This window comes from Schistocerca gregaria, chromosome X, assembly GCF_023897955.1.
Source record: "Schistocerca gregaria isolate iqSchGreg1 chromosome X, iqSchGreg1.2, whole genome shotgun sequence".
Taxonomy (NCBI): Eukaryota; Metazoa; Arthropoda; class Insecta; order Orthoptera; family Acrididae; genus Schistocerca; species Schistocerca gregaria.
In genome coordinates this window covers 21,139,165-21,154,332 of record NC_064931.1, presented here as the reverse complement: position 1 = coordinate 21,154,332, position 15,168 = coordinate 21,139,165, and the positions used below count along the sequence as shown (strand labels likewise).

The window sequence follows — 15,168 nt, the reverse complement described above, 5'->3', positions numbered from 1 at the left end:
AGTCCCCTAAACTTAGAATTACTTAAACTTAACTGACCTAAGGACATAACACACATCCATGCCCGATGCAGGATTCGAACCTGCGACCGGACTGAAGCACCTAGAACCGCTCGGCCACATCGTATCCCAGTACGGCCCGCATAAAAATGTGATTTTGCCATGCTCATACTTAGAGTTCTCTTGGTGGTAGAAATGTAGGGTTAAGCGTTTTTGATATCGCTTGGTCTAGGGACCTTATATGTGCCCAGAAGAATAATCGCCTTAGTGTCAATACCCTACAGTATAGGGTCAAATATGAATATTACACACTTCCTCGTGCTTAGGCAAATAGAGCAAATTGGTTGGTTCTTTTTGCATTTGATGTGGCCTATGAAGGGATTGATGGGACGTTTGGAGGCTCCATTATTTCTGGGGCATTTCCCGGAGAACGGCAAATTTATTTATTTATTTATTTATTCCGTATTTTCGTCATTAGCGGACCAAACCCCACCCGAGTCACTAGATGGCTATTCACAGCAAATGACTGAAAATTTTACGGTATATTCCTAAGATCCCGATCTCGAACAGCCTTAAAAATTTTTGTAATAACTTTATCCCTTTCCCAGATACAGAGATTCAAAGTTACCCTACTCGAACACGTAAATTATGCAAGTGAAAATTAAATAGCTCGATTGATAACGAGTATGCCCGTGAATGAATGAATGATTAATACATTTGCGTAAATTCATGGACGGTTCCTGAGCAAACCCCAAAAAAGCGTTTTTCACCATTTTTTGCTGTCAGCAGCAGACCAAACCCCAGCGGCGGATTTCAAGAAGGCTATGCACAGCAAATAGCTGAAATTTTGACGATATATACCCAAGATCCCGGTCTCAAACTTCCTTGTAAATTTTCTAATTACCCTACTTGTGCACCTAAAGTGTGGTGTGAGGAGAAAACGTAGGTTATTAAATGATTTAGCAGCGAGAAAGATGATGTAAAGTGTCTCCATTACCATCAGAAGGGTTCTGGCAACTCCACGTTGTAGTTTTTTGTGCACGTAAAATCCGATCTGAGGTGTAAAATTAGTTTTGCATTATTTCAGTTTCACATAAATAAACAGTCTAAATTTTACTACCCACAAACAACGGAAAAGAAGGAAAGCTGCTACTCACCATATAGTGGAGATGCTGAGTTGCAGATAGGCACAAAAAAAGGACTCTCACAATTATAGCTTTCGGCCATCAAGGCCTTCGTCATAAAAAACAAAAACACACACACACACACACACACACACACACACACACACGCACGCACGCACGCACGCACGCACACACACACACACACACACGACTGCAGTCTATTTGTTGTGCCTATCTGCGACTCAGCATCTCCGCCATATGATGAGTAGCAACTTTCCTTCTCATAATATTGTTACTACCTATCAAGTTCTTTTCATATGAGTGACATGGCCTGCTGTGACAGGGAACAAAAGGGAATCAGAGGGAAAATGCTCCTGTCAGAGCACAAATAAGGCGAATATGCTCCTGTTTATTAAAAGACTCTGACTGACGAATGGGGTACCAGCTTCCTAGTTCTATCTTCCTCGACACGTTTAAAATTTTTGCAAAAATATTGGCATACGATCATATTCGCCCTTTTTATGCTGAGAGAGGAGGAGATAGTGGCAGCGGAAAAGAGATGGTGAAATGGAGAAGTAATAAATGCTGGAAGATAGTAGAGAGTGGTTTTGGTGCAGAAAGAGCGAGAGAGACAGAGGCAGTGTGTGAGAAAGAAAGGGACACAGGGGCAGTAGAACATAGTGAAGTCAGAGAACAGTGTTAGGAAAAGGGTGAAAGAGACAATGTCAGTAGGAGAGAAATAAAGAGGAGGAGGAGTGGAAGTGGCTGAGAGCAAGTGTTACTGAGAGACAGTCCATGACAATGACAATGAGGAAGAGAGAGAGAGAGAGAGAGAGAGAGAGAGAGAGAGAGAGAGAGAGAGAGAGAGAGAGAGAGAGAGAGGAGGGTGGGGGGCAAGGAATGAATGAGATAGTAGCAGCAAGAGAGAACAAGAGAGAAACCGTGACAACGAGAGGCGACAGTAGTAATAGGACAGAACGAAGGCGACTGTGGCTATGAGACAGAAAACAGTGACAGCTAGAGAGGCACAAAGATATAATGACAATGAGTTGGGCAGAGTGAGTGAGAGAGATTGGGCAACTGCGAGTGGATGGGTATGGGAGCCTTAAAGCAATGGATTAGTGGGTGTAAGTGATTAACAGTTAGGGTAGCTTTTGGGAGTGAAATGTGAGTTGTATCTTGAAAAGAGCGCGAATATATTCACATGCCAAAATTTTTAAAGGTGCTGGGGAAGGTAGAATGAAGTAACTATCTCAACTTTCAGGCAGAGTCTTATTAAAGTGGAGCACATTCGCCTCTTTGGTGCTCTAATAAGAGCATTTTTCCACTGGTATTAGATGGTTCTAAGGCTTTCCACAAACTGCATAAAAATATGTTAGCATAGGCTTTTTCTATGTCTACGGATATTAACTGAAGGGGCTGATTTTCAATATCTTTCTTTTCACGTATTTGTTACAAACAAAATATACAGTCCGTAATTTTTTTTTACTCTTCTGGAGTCAGTTTGCTCTTGGGCTCAATTTCTTTGCATTTTGTCTCTAAAAATGTTTAACGACTATTTGTCACAGTTAATCCTTTATAATACTTACATTAATTTTTCCCCTTCGTATGAATTGTTGATATAAATTCTACTTACCAAACTTTGGGGATGCTTTCGGTATTTAAACATTTTTCAAACAGGTTTCTCAATAGCTCACGTAATTTTACCATATCCTATTTGAAAACTTTAGTTGGGAATACGTCCAATTCCTGTAGTTCCTCCATTTTTAAAAATTTTGATTGAATTTTTTATCGTTTCTATGTTCAAAGATAAGTCTGCATTGTCCTCTATTATCTCTCTTTTGTTATTAATCTATCCAAAATTCTTCCCTAATTCTGTCAACAATTGTTCAAATTATTCTTCTCAAGTCTGGACACTAATACTTATAAATTATTGTGTTTCTTTAGAAATTTCCTCAATATTTTCAGTGGCAATCATGCTTCCAAGCTTTTTTTTCCTCCAATAAAATTATCATCAGCTTTATTATTTATCTTTTCCCAATTTTTATTTTTTTTAAATCTGTTGGCATTTCTCTAATTTTTACTTCTTGCAGTCTTCATTGTGCCTTGTCCGGAATATTTTGCGTACTTAGCCATTTTAAATATCACTGTTTATTTGTAACTCTTTCTCTATGTCTGAATGAAAATAATAGTGGTTTTTTCTTTACACAATTAATTACTCCGACTAGAGCATATTTGGCTGCCTCATGTAAAGTATTAATGATGTAGCCGGCCGCGGTGGTCTCGCGGTTCTAGGCGCGCAGTCCGGAACCGTGCGACTGCTACGGTCGCAGGTTCGAATCCTGCCTCGGGCATGGATGTGTGTGATGTCGTTAGGTTTAAGTAGTTCTAAGTTCTAGGGGACTAATGACCACAGCAGTTGAGTCCCATAGTGCTCAGAGCCATTGATGATGTATTTATGCTTTATTTCTGTATTATCATATTTGGCCAATTATGTTTCATCTAACTTATTTCTGTATAGATGATGTCTTGTGTTTTTAAGTCTGTTTTCGCCTAATTATTATGTAATCTATTATTGATTTTAATTGAAGATTATACTAATGCCATGCATATCTATGAATTTCTTTACGCAGATGAAAACCATTTAGAATTTGTACTGAATTTTGTTCACATACATTAATTACTCTCGTGCCATTATTATTCACTACATTTTCTCCATGTGCTCCTAGTATTTTATTTCTTACTTATCTTCCGGTTCTGTTATCGAAAATTTGGCCAATAATAAATTCTTTTCTATTTCCTACCGCTTCATCTACGTCATTTAATTTATCGAAGAAGGTAACTCTGATACGATCTCGTACATTTTCGCTTATTACATAGGCTCCTATTACGATAGTTTTGCGTCTGTATAAAGATACATTTACTTTAATCAAAATTTCATTAATATGTTCCCAATTTGTAATATTCTTCTGTAAATGTTTCCTCTTCGTTATTTATACTCCTCTCTTTGCTCTTAGATGTTCCTGCACCCCACTACGTGAATGTACATACTATCCTTTAGTTTCTGTGCTGTTTCCCTGCTTTTCTCATTTCTTAAAACAAAATGATGTCTAGTTTTTTTGGTTTTCCAGTTATCTAATGACTTTCCAGAATGAAATTTTCACTCTGCAGGGGAGTGTACGCTGATACGAAACTTTCTGGCAAATTAAAACTCTGTGCCCGACCGAGACTCGAACTCGGGAGCTTTGCCGTTCGCGGGCAAGTGCTCTACCAAAGGTTTTTTAATTTTTTTTATTTTTTATTATTATTATTTTTTGTTCGTTCTGTTTGTTCTGGGTGGACGTCCCATGACACCTGTTCATAGTTCATCCAGTAACTCAGTTATTTTATTACAGAGGGCAGCTAACCCTCTGACCGAACACGCTTAGCTACCGTGCCGGCGACACACAGTTTTAATCTGCCAGGAAGTTTCATCTAATGATTTTATTCCTTAATGTTTGACTATTCAGTGTTTCAATTGTGATAGCCCGTCTGACAGCTTTTTACGTTGACCATTTAATCTGTCCAGCAGGGCCTGTGGCAGGCGTGCAGCATGATCTGGGGCGAGCGACCAGTACTGCAGGCAGCAGCGTCGCAGCGGACCGGCCGTTGTCCACGGCGTGGCAGACGGCACTCAACGCCACAGCCATGAGCGCAACCAAGAAGAGGCAAGTGCGCCGCGGGGGCAAGCCACCGCCCGACAGGCCCCAGAGAGCACTCTTCTGCCTCACCCTCACCAACCCCATTCGGAAACTGTGTATAGACGTCGTCGAATGGAAGTATCCTTTCAAATAAATATCTATACCGCCTACCTCACGGCCTGGAGCCGATACGAGTGGTTGCACTTGTTAACCTGTGGGCAGTTTCCTTGTGTGTTTTCCTCTCTCGCTTACAGCAGCACGTGTGAACTTACTGTAACAGCCACGTATCTATCGTCTCAGTTAACAGCAGAAGTGTACACATTCCGCTTTTAACCTGCCCGTGCTTGCCTGTTAGCCAGGCAGGCAAGCTGCCGCACGTTATCGAGCACAACAGACAGGCTGCTCTACTTCCATCTAAGCCAAGCAGGCTACAGAAGTCTTGCTTGCCTGCCTTCCCGTCTTCCCTCTGTGCTACAATACGTAGCAGTTTATTCTGTACTCTTTCATTGTAGTGTTATGACTAGGATTAGGAAGTTGATGAAAAGTCTTTTTTTTACACGAGTATCACGAGAAGAGGCTGAATGAAATATACAGGATGTTTCACAATTCGTGTTACACTCTTCTAGAGGTTTTAGAGGGGACTTATTGTCCACATTAAACAAAGTATTTTATGAAGATTTGAGAGGACCGAAGATTACAATAAACTTCCTTGTTTACTTAGCTTGTCTTGTCGAGTTGGCCACAGTTCTTCTTGTCTAGGGATCTGATTCTTGAAGATGAAAATGTCACATTTTAGGTCCCTACGGTTGGATTGATCCAAATAAATTTTGAGATTGTTGTTGCAGAATTTTTGTTTTTGCGTAAATCTATTTTCTCACGTTTGATTTTTCACATTTACAAAGCCGAAATTACATTGTTCGCACAAAATACAAAAATACGTCCGATCCCATCGGAGTCATGCTTACTACTCCCATACTTTGCGAAATAACCATATTCCAAAGGGTTTACAATTTTTCTTAACAAATTTATTTCTTCTAGTTTCTGTTAAATTATTAATTCGATTATTATTTCATAAACGAATCCAGGAACAAACATAGTAACCAGTACAAAATTGCGTTAATAATAAACAAATTTTAAGTGTGCCAATAGTTCGTAACTTCAAATGTGACTAAAAAAATAATTTTAACTGTACATTCAGAATTAGTTCTTATCGATTATAACATCGAGACTAAAACATTTTATAAAATAATTCATGTTCGTAAATTTTAACTTGAAATGTAACATACTGTGTGTAAAATTATATGAAAGTTTTCAGAAAAGCAACTGAGATAATATTGAGCTGTCCAAAATTCGAAAAATAACACTGGTATCGACAATTACTGTTTAGGAAAAGTAATGCTTGTGATAGTTGTCCCGTTACAGGACCCATGTCCGGAAAAGTGATCCGACGGCGCTACAGAGCGTCAAAGTTATAGGCGCCGGCGCCTGTAAATGTACGTATATACAGGGTGATACCGTGATGATATTACAAACTTTCTAAGATGACGCAGATGGATAAACGTACCAATATGAAGTAACGGTACCTTTACCGGAAACGAACGAGTCGAAAGTTATAAGCGAAAACCATTGTGGTACCTCTAACAGTGGAATACGTGTACTGGTACCGCTGTTGCTAAAGTTGTAGTGTAGGCAATTTTCATAGGTGGTAGGCTGGGCCAAAACAAGGACAAATGTGCAGCAAACATGAACTCTAAAACGCATACCTGAGGAGCGATGAGCACTTGTTGATATTCGCTACAGTGAAACATATTTCCTCTTTTGAACAAGTGCTCATAGCTTTGAACGTATGCATTTTAGATCCCATGTTCAACACACATTTTTTACTTGTTTTGGTTTATATTACCACCTCTAAAAGTCGCCTAACCTACAATCTTAGCAGTAGCATTACCAGTACTTGTACTCCACTGTCAGAGGTATCAAAAAGGCTTTCACTTATAATTTTCGACTCGTTCGTTTCCGGTACAGAGATCCTTAGTTCAGATTGATGCATTTATCCTTCTCCATCGTCCTAGGAAGTTAGGAAGTTCGTAAGATCGTCACGGAATCACCGTGCATAAACATACATTTACAGGCGCCGGCGCCTTTAACTTTGACGCTCTGTAGCATCCTTGGATGACGTTTCCGGACGTGTGCTCCTGCGTACGACTCGATCTACTAAGCCCCCTCCACAGCCTCTAGAAGTGTGTAACAACAATTGTGAGACAATTTTGGGTCATTGTAGGCCAAATAATGGTCGATTTTATTTGTCTTTATTTCCTTTTTGGCGTATTTCGGGCTTGCTTATTTATTAAGATATGACGGTTTTCTCTGCAACATCACCCTCTTTCTATACTCAAGTCAAACCATCATCGGGTCACACGTTTTCTGTAGTAAGCACAACCATATCTAAAGGTAGACATCCTTTGCACCTGAGAACAGGAAGATGCCTATTATACTGCAACGCTAATTAAAATTAGATTTTGGAAGTCTAGTTTCTGCAACACTAGTGTGTTCCAGCCAAATATGACTCCAGTTATACCTGTTATACTTTTTCCAGCATGTCTGTTTCGGGTTAACTGAAATCATTCTAAGTGGCAAAAATAGTTCATTCAAATTTCATGAAATGCATTTTTAACAAACACGAAGTTCATTTGTCACATTATGTTAATCTAAAAACTACATGCTTGAAAGGGCAAACTTTTCTTTCATTCTAAGCTTTCTTCACATAACGTTGCGTACCACCGGAGCGAGGTTTTTAATATCCACTAAGCTACATTTTTTTTACTACTTCAATGTTTTTCCTAAATTTAGAACCCGTGTACACTGCTAAATGACCTCAAGTCCTTAGTATACATTTCCACACACTTGTAAGCCGCTTTGTCCTCTCTCAGAATATTTATATGGTGAGGAAACTGCTGGTCAAATTTACAAACATGTCGGAAGATACTCAAAGTTCCCAAATGAGTACATAATAACTTTTTACAAAGTTTGCAATGCGAGACACCTACTGATTTATTTGAGGCTGCCTCATAAACACACGACAACTTTTCTCCAGCTGCACTTGGGCTTTGTTTCGTGACTGGTATATATTCGCCAATTCTTAATTTCTCCTCAGTTTTCTTTAACTTAATTTGTCCATTTTGCTGCTCCCACCGTTATGTTAAATGAGCTGCAGTGAAACTAGCAACGCAAACATATTCTGGCTAATCACGTCGGACTAGTAGCGCAACCTGTTGGGTGGTGCAGCAGGCTGAAGGGGTCCTGTGAAGCTTGCCGGGCTTGGGGAAACTGCTTTAACCACTGGGCTTAAGTACACATGCACTCTTTATGGCACCGTTGCGACAGCTTGGGCTCCTTCAATGGTTGCGTCAGACATGGACAAGCAGGCCGGAAGAAGAATTTGTATACCTCTGGTTAACAGTGATGTGGACACCTGTAAAGACAATGATCCGAACTTGGACGTACTGGACATGGTGAATCTCAAGTAGTCAATCTCAAGTAGTCAATTTTCTTCTTCTTAATGTTTTTACTCCTTCATCAAAGAGGAGAATAATGCCAACTAGAAAAGTTTGTAGTCTTTGTTACATTTTTTATTATCTGCGAGTACATATGCTTGCTTCCGCGACACATTGCTGCCCACATCATGGAGCACACACACGGCTTGTTTAAGCTACACATATAGTACTGTTTGCAAGTATTCAAACTGTTACTAAAAAGTTTTTTATTTCTTACTTAATTCTTTGTTTCTAAAATAGCTTTTATGTGTAATACGCTGAGCTAACTGTGTGCTTTAAACATAACTTCTTTAGACAGTTAAGTCGAAGCTGATAGTAACGTGTGTCTTGTTTCACACGGATGTATTAACTGCTCGTACGAAAAATTTCTGTCGGAATACGAAACGTATGTGCGGCAGTTGCACATACCGTTTGCCGACAGCTAAATATTTCGCTCTCTCAAGTTTCCCTAATCACTTTAGGGAACATTACATACCAAGTAAAAATAAGAAAAACTGGCCTTTATTCTCAGTTACTCTAATTTACCTCATATCAGAAATAAGTTCATTCCTACTTAGACTAAATACCTATTTTATTCTAAAAATGTAATGCATGCTTTATACGAGCAGGTATGTTCTGTATAATAAGTCAAATGAATGGAAGCATTATATTAAAATTACTAACTGTCACCTACAGCTGAATTTGGACTAAAATCTCGTTAAACATTCCATGAAAAGCGAAGAACATGATGCGAATTTAATGAAGATGAATCTTTCAGAAAGGCTGAGGTTCAAGTAGAATAGTGGAAACCAAAAATGTTGCCGTATGAAACACTTATTTACAGATAATCAAGCATCACATAAATGCCCTTAAATGTAATCTACCAAGATTTGTAAACATCTTCATACACGTTATGAGCGTTCATGATTTACAAGAAGCAAGTCATACAGGCTTAAATTTATTAAAGAAACGTTATTGTTCATTGGCCTAAGCTGCGTTCATTTGGCATTGTGATTAGGACGTAATGATAGAACTGCTCGTTTCCTTTGCAGTGTCTGTTTAAGTGTTCACTACAGATTACTCTCTTTTTAATATCTACAGATTTCATTCTTTATTTGCGCCTAACTGCGAATAAAAATAATTACATAAATATTCAAAAATCTGTACTGTATTTGGAAATTACGACATGTGTAGGTCCTATAAATGGATGTCATAAAATACGTCAATGTGGTGTAGATAGTAAAGTACTAGTCAATGGGAGAATGGGCGATCTATAATACTGGACAGTGTGCTTATTTATAATTTTCATACTTCGTTACAATGCACAACACGCACAACCTTGAGTGGATAAACTGCATAATATCATGAAAGCTGGATTTAATCCTTATTACTGCACTCTCTCTTGCTGGTGAATATTTTCTGTTGGTCTCCAGTAAGAAAGCCTCATGGACATAAATAAATGTGGTCTGTAAGGCAAAAAGAGGAGTAAATTATTTAATACTCGGCAAACCAAATCACTGAATCATAAAGAAATTGCTATATCTCTAAAACAACTTTTCTCACTTTGAACTTCCATAAACACACTGTTTCAGATGCAGATAGCGCTCTATAATTGTTTCACGTCTATAGTGATACAGTTGCTTAAATGATAGTATTATATTATTAATTCTTCTAGTGTTCCTACGTTAATTATTCCTATTTAGTCTCTGCAATTACTCTTAATCTAGTGAAGCTATGCTTTGAATTTCCTAACAAGAAAATTAATATGAATTTCTTACTGGTAATAGACACTTAGTAATGGAGCAACAGAAACAGTTTAGAATTAGTATTAACCATCTTGTATCAAGAAATTGTTTACCTCAATTAATCAATAGTAAATGTGTTCACAATGTCTAAGTTCATTTGAATGTTGTCATCAATTAAAAATGTTTAGACTCAAGAAATTTCTATCTAGAATTACTTGTCTTGTCTGCAGTAATTTATTTTCTTTAACTTCGTACACAGACCTTTTGAGTACCTGATATTACTGACCATCTTTGCAAACTGTGTTGCCTTGGCTGTGTACACTCCTTATCCCAATGGTGATTCCAATAATACAAACCTTTATTTGGTAAGTACATGAATATATTACATTATTACTGCTATTTTAAAGAGCACCTTATTTGTGTAAACAAAGTACATGACTTTTTTCGGTAAATGGTTGTCATACGATCCTAAATGAAAGTGGATAAACTGTTTAGCAATGTTGCATATAAATTGGAAGTAGAGAGTTTCATATGCACCATCCCTTTAATGATGACAGACGAGTTTTGACTGACACTTGCTATGCTGACATTTGTGTGCACTAAATTAATTTTACGCTCTTTATTCCTCCTCCTTTTGAGTATATGGATTATCAAAAGAGCAGCTACCTAACATATTATTCAGTGTGATATTTGTAGTGAAATATTGGTGTTTCTGAATGCAGTTTGCTGAACATCAACATCGATATGCAAAATCTGTAAATCACATTCGAGTGCCTGGCAGAGGGTTAATCTGACCACCTTCACAATTCTGTATTATTCCAGTCTCGTACAGCTTGCGGAAAGAATGAACACCTATATATTTCCGTACGAGCTCTGATTTACCTTATTTTCGCGTGGTGATCGATTCTCCCTATGTAGGTCGGTGTCAAAAAAATATTTTCGCATTCGGAGGAGAAAGTTGGTGATTGTCCTTTCGTGAGAAGATTGCTCTGCAACGAAAAAAGCCTTTATTTTAACAATGTCCATGCCAACTCCTGTATCATTTCAGACTCTCTCTCCCCTATTTCGCGATAATACAAAACGTGCTGCCCTTCTTCGAACTTTTTCGATGTACTCTGTCGATCCTATCTGGTAAGGACCCCACACGATGGAGCAGTATTCTAAAAGAGGACGGACGAGCGTGGTGTGGGCAGTCCCCTTAGTAGATCTGTTACGTTTTGTAAGTGTCCTACCAATGAAACGCAGTCTTTGGTTAGCCTTCCCCACAACCTTTTTTATTTGTTCCTTCCAATTTAAGTTGTTCGTAATTGTAATTTCTAGGTATTTAGTTGAATTTATGGCCTTTAGATTTGACTGATTTATCGTGTAACTCAAGTTTAACGGATTCCTTTTACCACTCATGTGGATGACCTCACACTTTACGTTATTTAGGGTCAGTTGCCAATTTTCGCACCTAATAAATATCTTTTCCAAATCTTTTTGCGATTTGTTTTAATTTTCTGATGACTTTACAAGTTGATAAATGACAGTGTAATTTGCAGACAACTTAAAACGGCTACTCAGATCGTCTTCCTAATCGTTTGTGGAACAGCAAAGAACCTGTAACACTACCTTGGAGAACACCAGAAATCACGAATCCAGTCACATAACTGAGGCGATATTCCATAAGCATGCCGTTTCATTACAAACCGTTTGTGTGGTAGCGTGTCGAAAGCATTCCATAAATCCGGAATCAATTTGAAATCCCTTGTCAATAGCACTCAACACTTCCTGAGAGTAAAGAGCTAGTTACGTTTCACGAGAACGATGTTTTTATAATCCGTGATGACTGTGTGTCAGTAGACCGTTTTCTTCGAGGTAATTCATAATGTTCGAACACAATACACACTCCTGGAAATGAAAAAAAAGAACACATTGACACCGGTGTGTCAGACCCACCATACTTGCTCCGGACACTGCGAGAGCCCCAACATCGTGCAGCCCGCCTCCAGTGGTGTCGCGACAGGCGTGAATGGAGACGTGTCGTCTTCAGCGATGAGAGTCGCTTCTGCCTTGGTGCCAATGATGGTCGTATGCGTGTTTGGTGTCGTGCAGGTGAGCGCCACAATCAGGACTGCATACGACAGAGGCACACAGGGCCAACACACGGCATCATGGTGTGGGGAGCGATCTCCTACAGTGGCCGTACACCTCTGGTGATCGTCGAGGGGACACTGAATAGTGCACGGTGCATCCAAACCGTCATCGAACCCATCGTTCTACCATTCCTAGACCGACAAGGGAACTTGCTGTTCCTACAGGACAATGCACGTCCGCATGTATCCCGTGCCACCCAACGTGCTCTAGAAGGTGTAAGTCAACTACCCTGGCCAGCAAGATCTCCGGATCTGTCCCCCATTGAGCATGTTTGGGACTGGATGAAGCGTCGTCTCACGCGGTCTGCACGTCCAGCACGAACGCTGGTCCAACTGAAGCTCCAGGTGGAAATGGCATGGCAAGCCGTTCCACAGGACTACATCCAGCACCTCTACGATCGTCTCCATGGGAGAATAGCAGCCTGCATTGCTGCGAGAAGTGGATATACACTGTACTAGTGCCGACATTGTGCATGCTCTGTTGCCTGTGTCTATGTGCCTGTGGTTCTGTCAGTGTGATCATGTGATGTATCTGACCCCAGGAATGTGTCAATAAAGTTTCCCCTTCCTGGGACAATGAATTCACGGTGTTCTTATTTCAATTTCCAGGAGTGTATATTCCAAAGTGCTGCTGAATACCGGTGTAAATGATAAGGGCCTGTAATTCAGTGGATTAATTCTACCTTTCCTGAATACTAGTGTGACCTGTGGAACTTCCCAGTCTTTGGGTACGGATCTTTCATCGAGATCGGTTGTATATGAGCGTAAAGTATACAGCTACTGCGTCAGCATACTTTGAAAGGAACATAACTGGTATTAATTAAATTTTCTATAACTTACCTGTTGTATAGGGAAACATAGAGGGAAGTTTCGTATCAGCCCAAACTCAGCTGCAGAGTGAAAATCTCACTCTGCAAACATCCCCCAGTCGTTGCTAAGCCATGTCTGTCTCCGCAGTATACTTTCTCCCAGGAGTGCTAGTTCTGCACGGTTCGCAGGAGAGCTTCTGTGTAGTTTGGAAGGTAGGAAACTAAACTAGGTAGTGGTAGAAGTTAAGCTGTGAGGACAGCGCGTGAGTCGTGCTTGGGTAACTCAGTCGATTTAGCCGGCACGGTAGCTCAGCGTGTTCGGTCAGAGGGTTAACTAGCCTCTGTAAAAAAAAAAAAGGCTGAGTGAATGTCGTTGGACGTCGGCCCCGAACAAAGATAACGAACAATATAGAACAAAATGAGAGAAAAAAGACGGTATAGTTCTGTGTATGTGAACAAGGCGCGTTTTCAGTAAGTAATGCAACACATTTTTCCTCGGCCAATTTCGGTTGAAAAAATGCGGAGAAGCAGAGCGTCACAGATACTCATAGGCATTGCAGAATGTCTACGGAGCACGGTAAGTCGTTGGGCGAGACATGTGTCTTCGTAACTGCAAGGTCGCGTAAACCTGTCAGATCTACGGCGTGCATGCCAGCCGCACACAGCTGTGAAATCGAAGAAATGACTTCAGCGTTTTCGTCACCAAAAAAACGAACTTCTCCTCCTCCATGACAACATAAGACCTCACACAAGTTTGCGCACCCGAGAGAAGCTCACAAAACTTCATTTGACTGTTCTTCCTCATCCACCTTGCAGACTGGATGGCGTGGAGTTTATTGACGCGGCGAGACGCTGGCTCCGTCGTCGGCCAGTAGAGTGGTGCCATGCAGGCATTCAGGCCCTCTATCTCATTTGTCCGAACATTTCACGTCGATTTCCCTGTTTTTAAATTTCTGCCAACGTCAGTGAAGTAGCAGTTGTAGTGCCAAAACTGCGTGGTGAAGCTAAACGTTGCAGTTTGTGTTGGTTGCGAGGAGCGCCGATTACGTCAGTATTTACCCTCACACGTCTCCGCCCAACGCAAAAACCAAACCAAACCAAACCAATCTTCTCTTATAGATTTTGTTTTCTATCATTTTCAGTCCCCACATACACTTGCTTCACACAGTCAGAGAGTAGGACTGGACGTGATGAAAGCTCATAAAACCATAAGACTGCTTCACATGGTCAAAGTAAATTTATGTTCTTCAACAATTGCAAAAGAACAACTCAAAATATTTACCGAAAATTGAGAACAAAATGTAATATAAAATAAAAATATCGTCGCTCGATATTGCCATTTTTATATCGATATATCTGGGGAAAAATATGGACGAAATATGTCTGTACAGGGTGTTACAAAGAGGTACATCCAAACTTTCAGGAAACATGCCTCACACACAAAGAAAGAAAATATGTTATGTGGACATGTGTCCGGAAACGCTTACTTTCCATATTAGAGCTCATATTATTACTTCTCTTGAAATTACATTAATCATGGAATGGAAACGCACAGCAACAGAACGTACCAGCGTGACTTCAAACACTTTGTTACAGGAAATGTTCAAAATGTCCTAAGTTAGCGAGGATACATGCATCCACCCACCGTCGTATGGAATCCCTGATGCGCTGATGCAGCCCTGGAGAATGGCGTATTGTATCACAGCCGTCCACAATACGAGCACGAAGAGTCTCTACATTTGGTACCGGGGTTGCGTAGACAAGAGCTTTCAAATGCCCCCATAAATGAAAGTCAAGAGGGTTGAGGTCAGGAGAGCGTGGAGGCCATGGAATTGGTCCGCCTCTACCAATCCATCTGTCACCGGATGTGTTGTTGAGAAGCGTACGAACACTTGGACTGAAATGTGCAGGAGCTCCATCGTGCATGAACCACATGTTGTGCCGTACTTGTAAAGGCACATGTTCTAGCAGCACAGGTAGAGTATCCCTTATGAAATCATGATAACGTGCTCCATTGAGCGTAGGTGGAAGAACAAACGCTTAATTTCCATGTTAGATCTCATTTTAGTTTCCGGACACATGTTCACATGACATCTTTTCTTTATTTGTGTGTGAGGATGGTTTCCTGAAATTTTGGCCGTACCT

At 40.1% G+C, this 15,168-nt stretch overlaps 1 protein-coding gene across 18 annotated transcripts in view; it reads left to right on the top strand.

Annotated features, from left to right (window-relative positions):
* The window catches only part of LOC126297395 (muscle calcium channel subunit alpha-1-like), a 1,224,415-nt gene that overhangs the window by 616,646 nt on the left and 592,601 nt on the right, over nucleotides 1-15,168 (top strand). For 15 of the 18 annotated variants that reach the window (XM_049988156.1, XM_049988157.1, XM_049988140.1 and 12 more), the window contains exons 2-3: nucleotides 4,690-4,939; nucleotides 10,339-10,444. In XM_049988156.1, the coding sequence (XP_049844113.1) occupies nucleotides 4,809-4,939; nucleotides 10,339-10,444 (237 nt within the window). In that variant the 5' untranslated portion in view covers nucleotides 4,690-4,808. The remainder of the gene's footprint in view (nucleotides 1-4,689; nucleotides 4,940-10,338; nucleotides 10,445-15,168) is intronic. The other 3 variants (XM_049988154.1, XM_049988153.1, XM_049988144.1) reach the window with 1 other exon arrangement.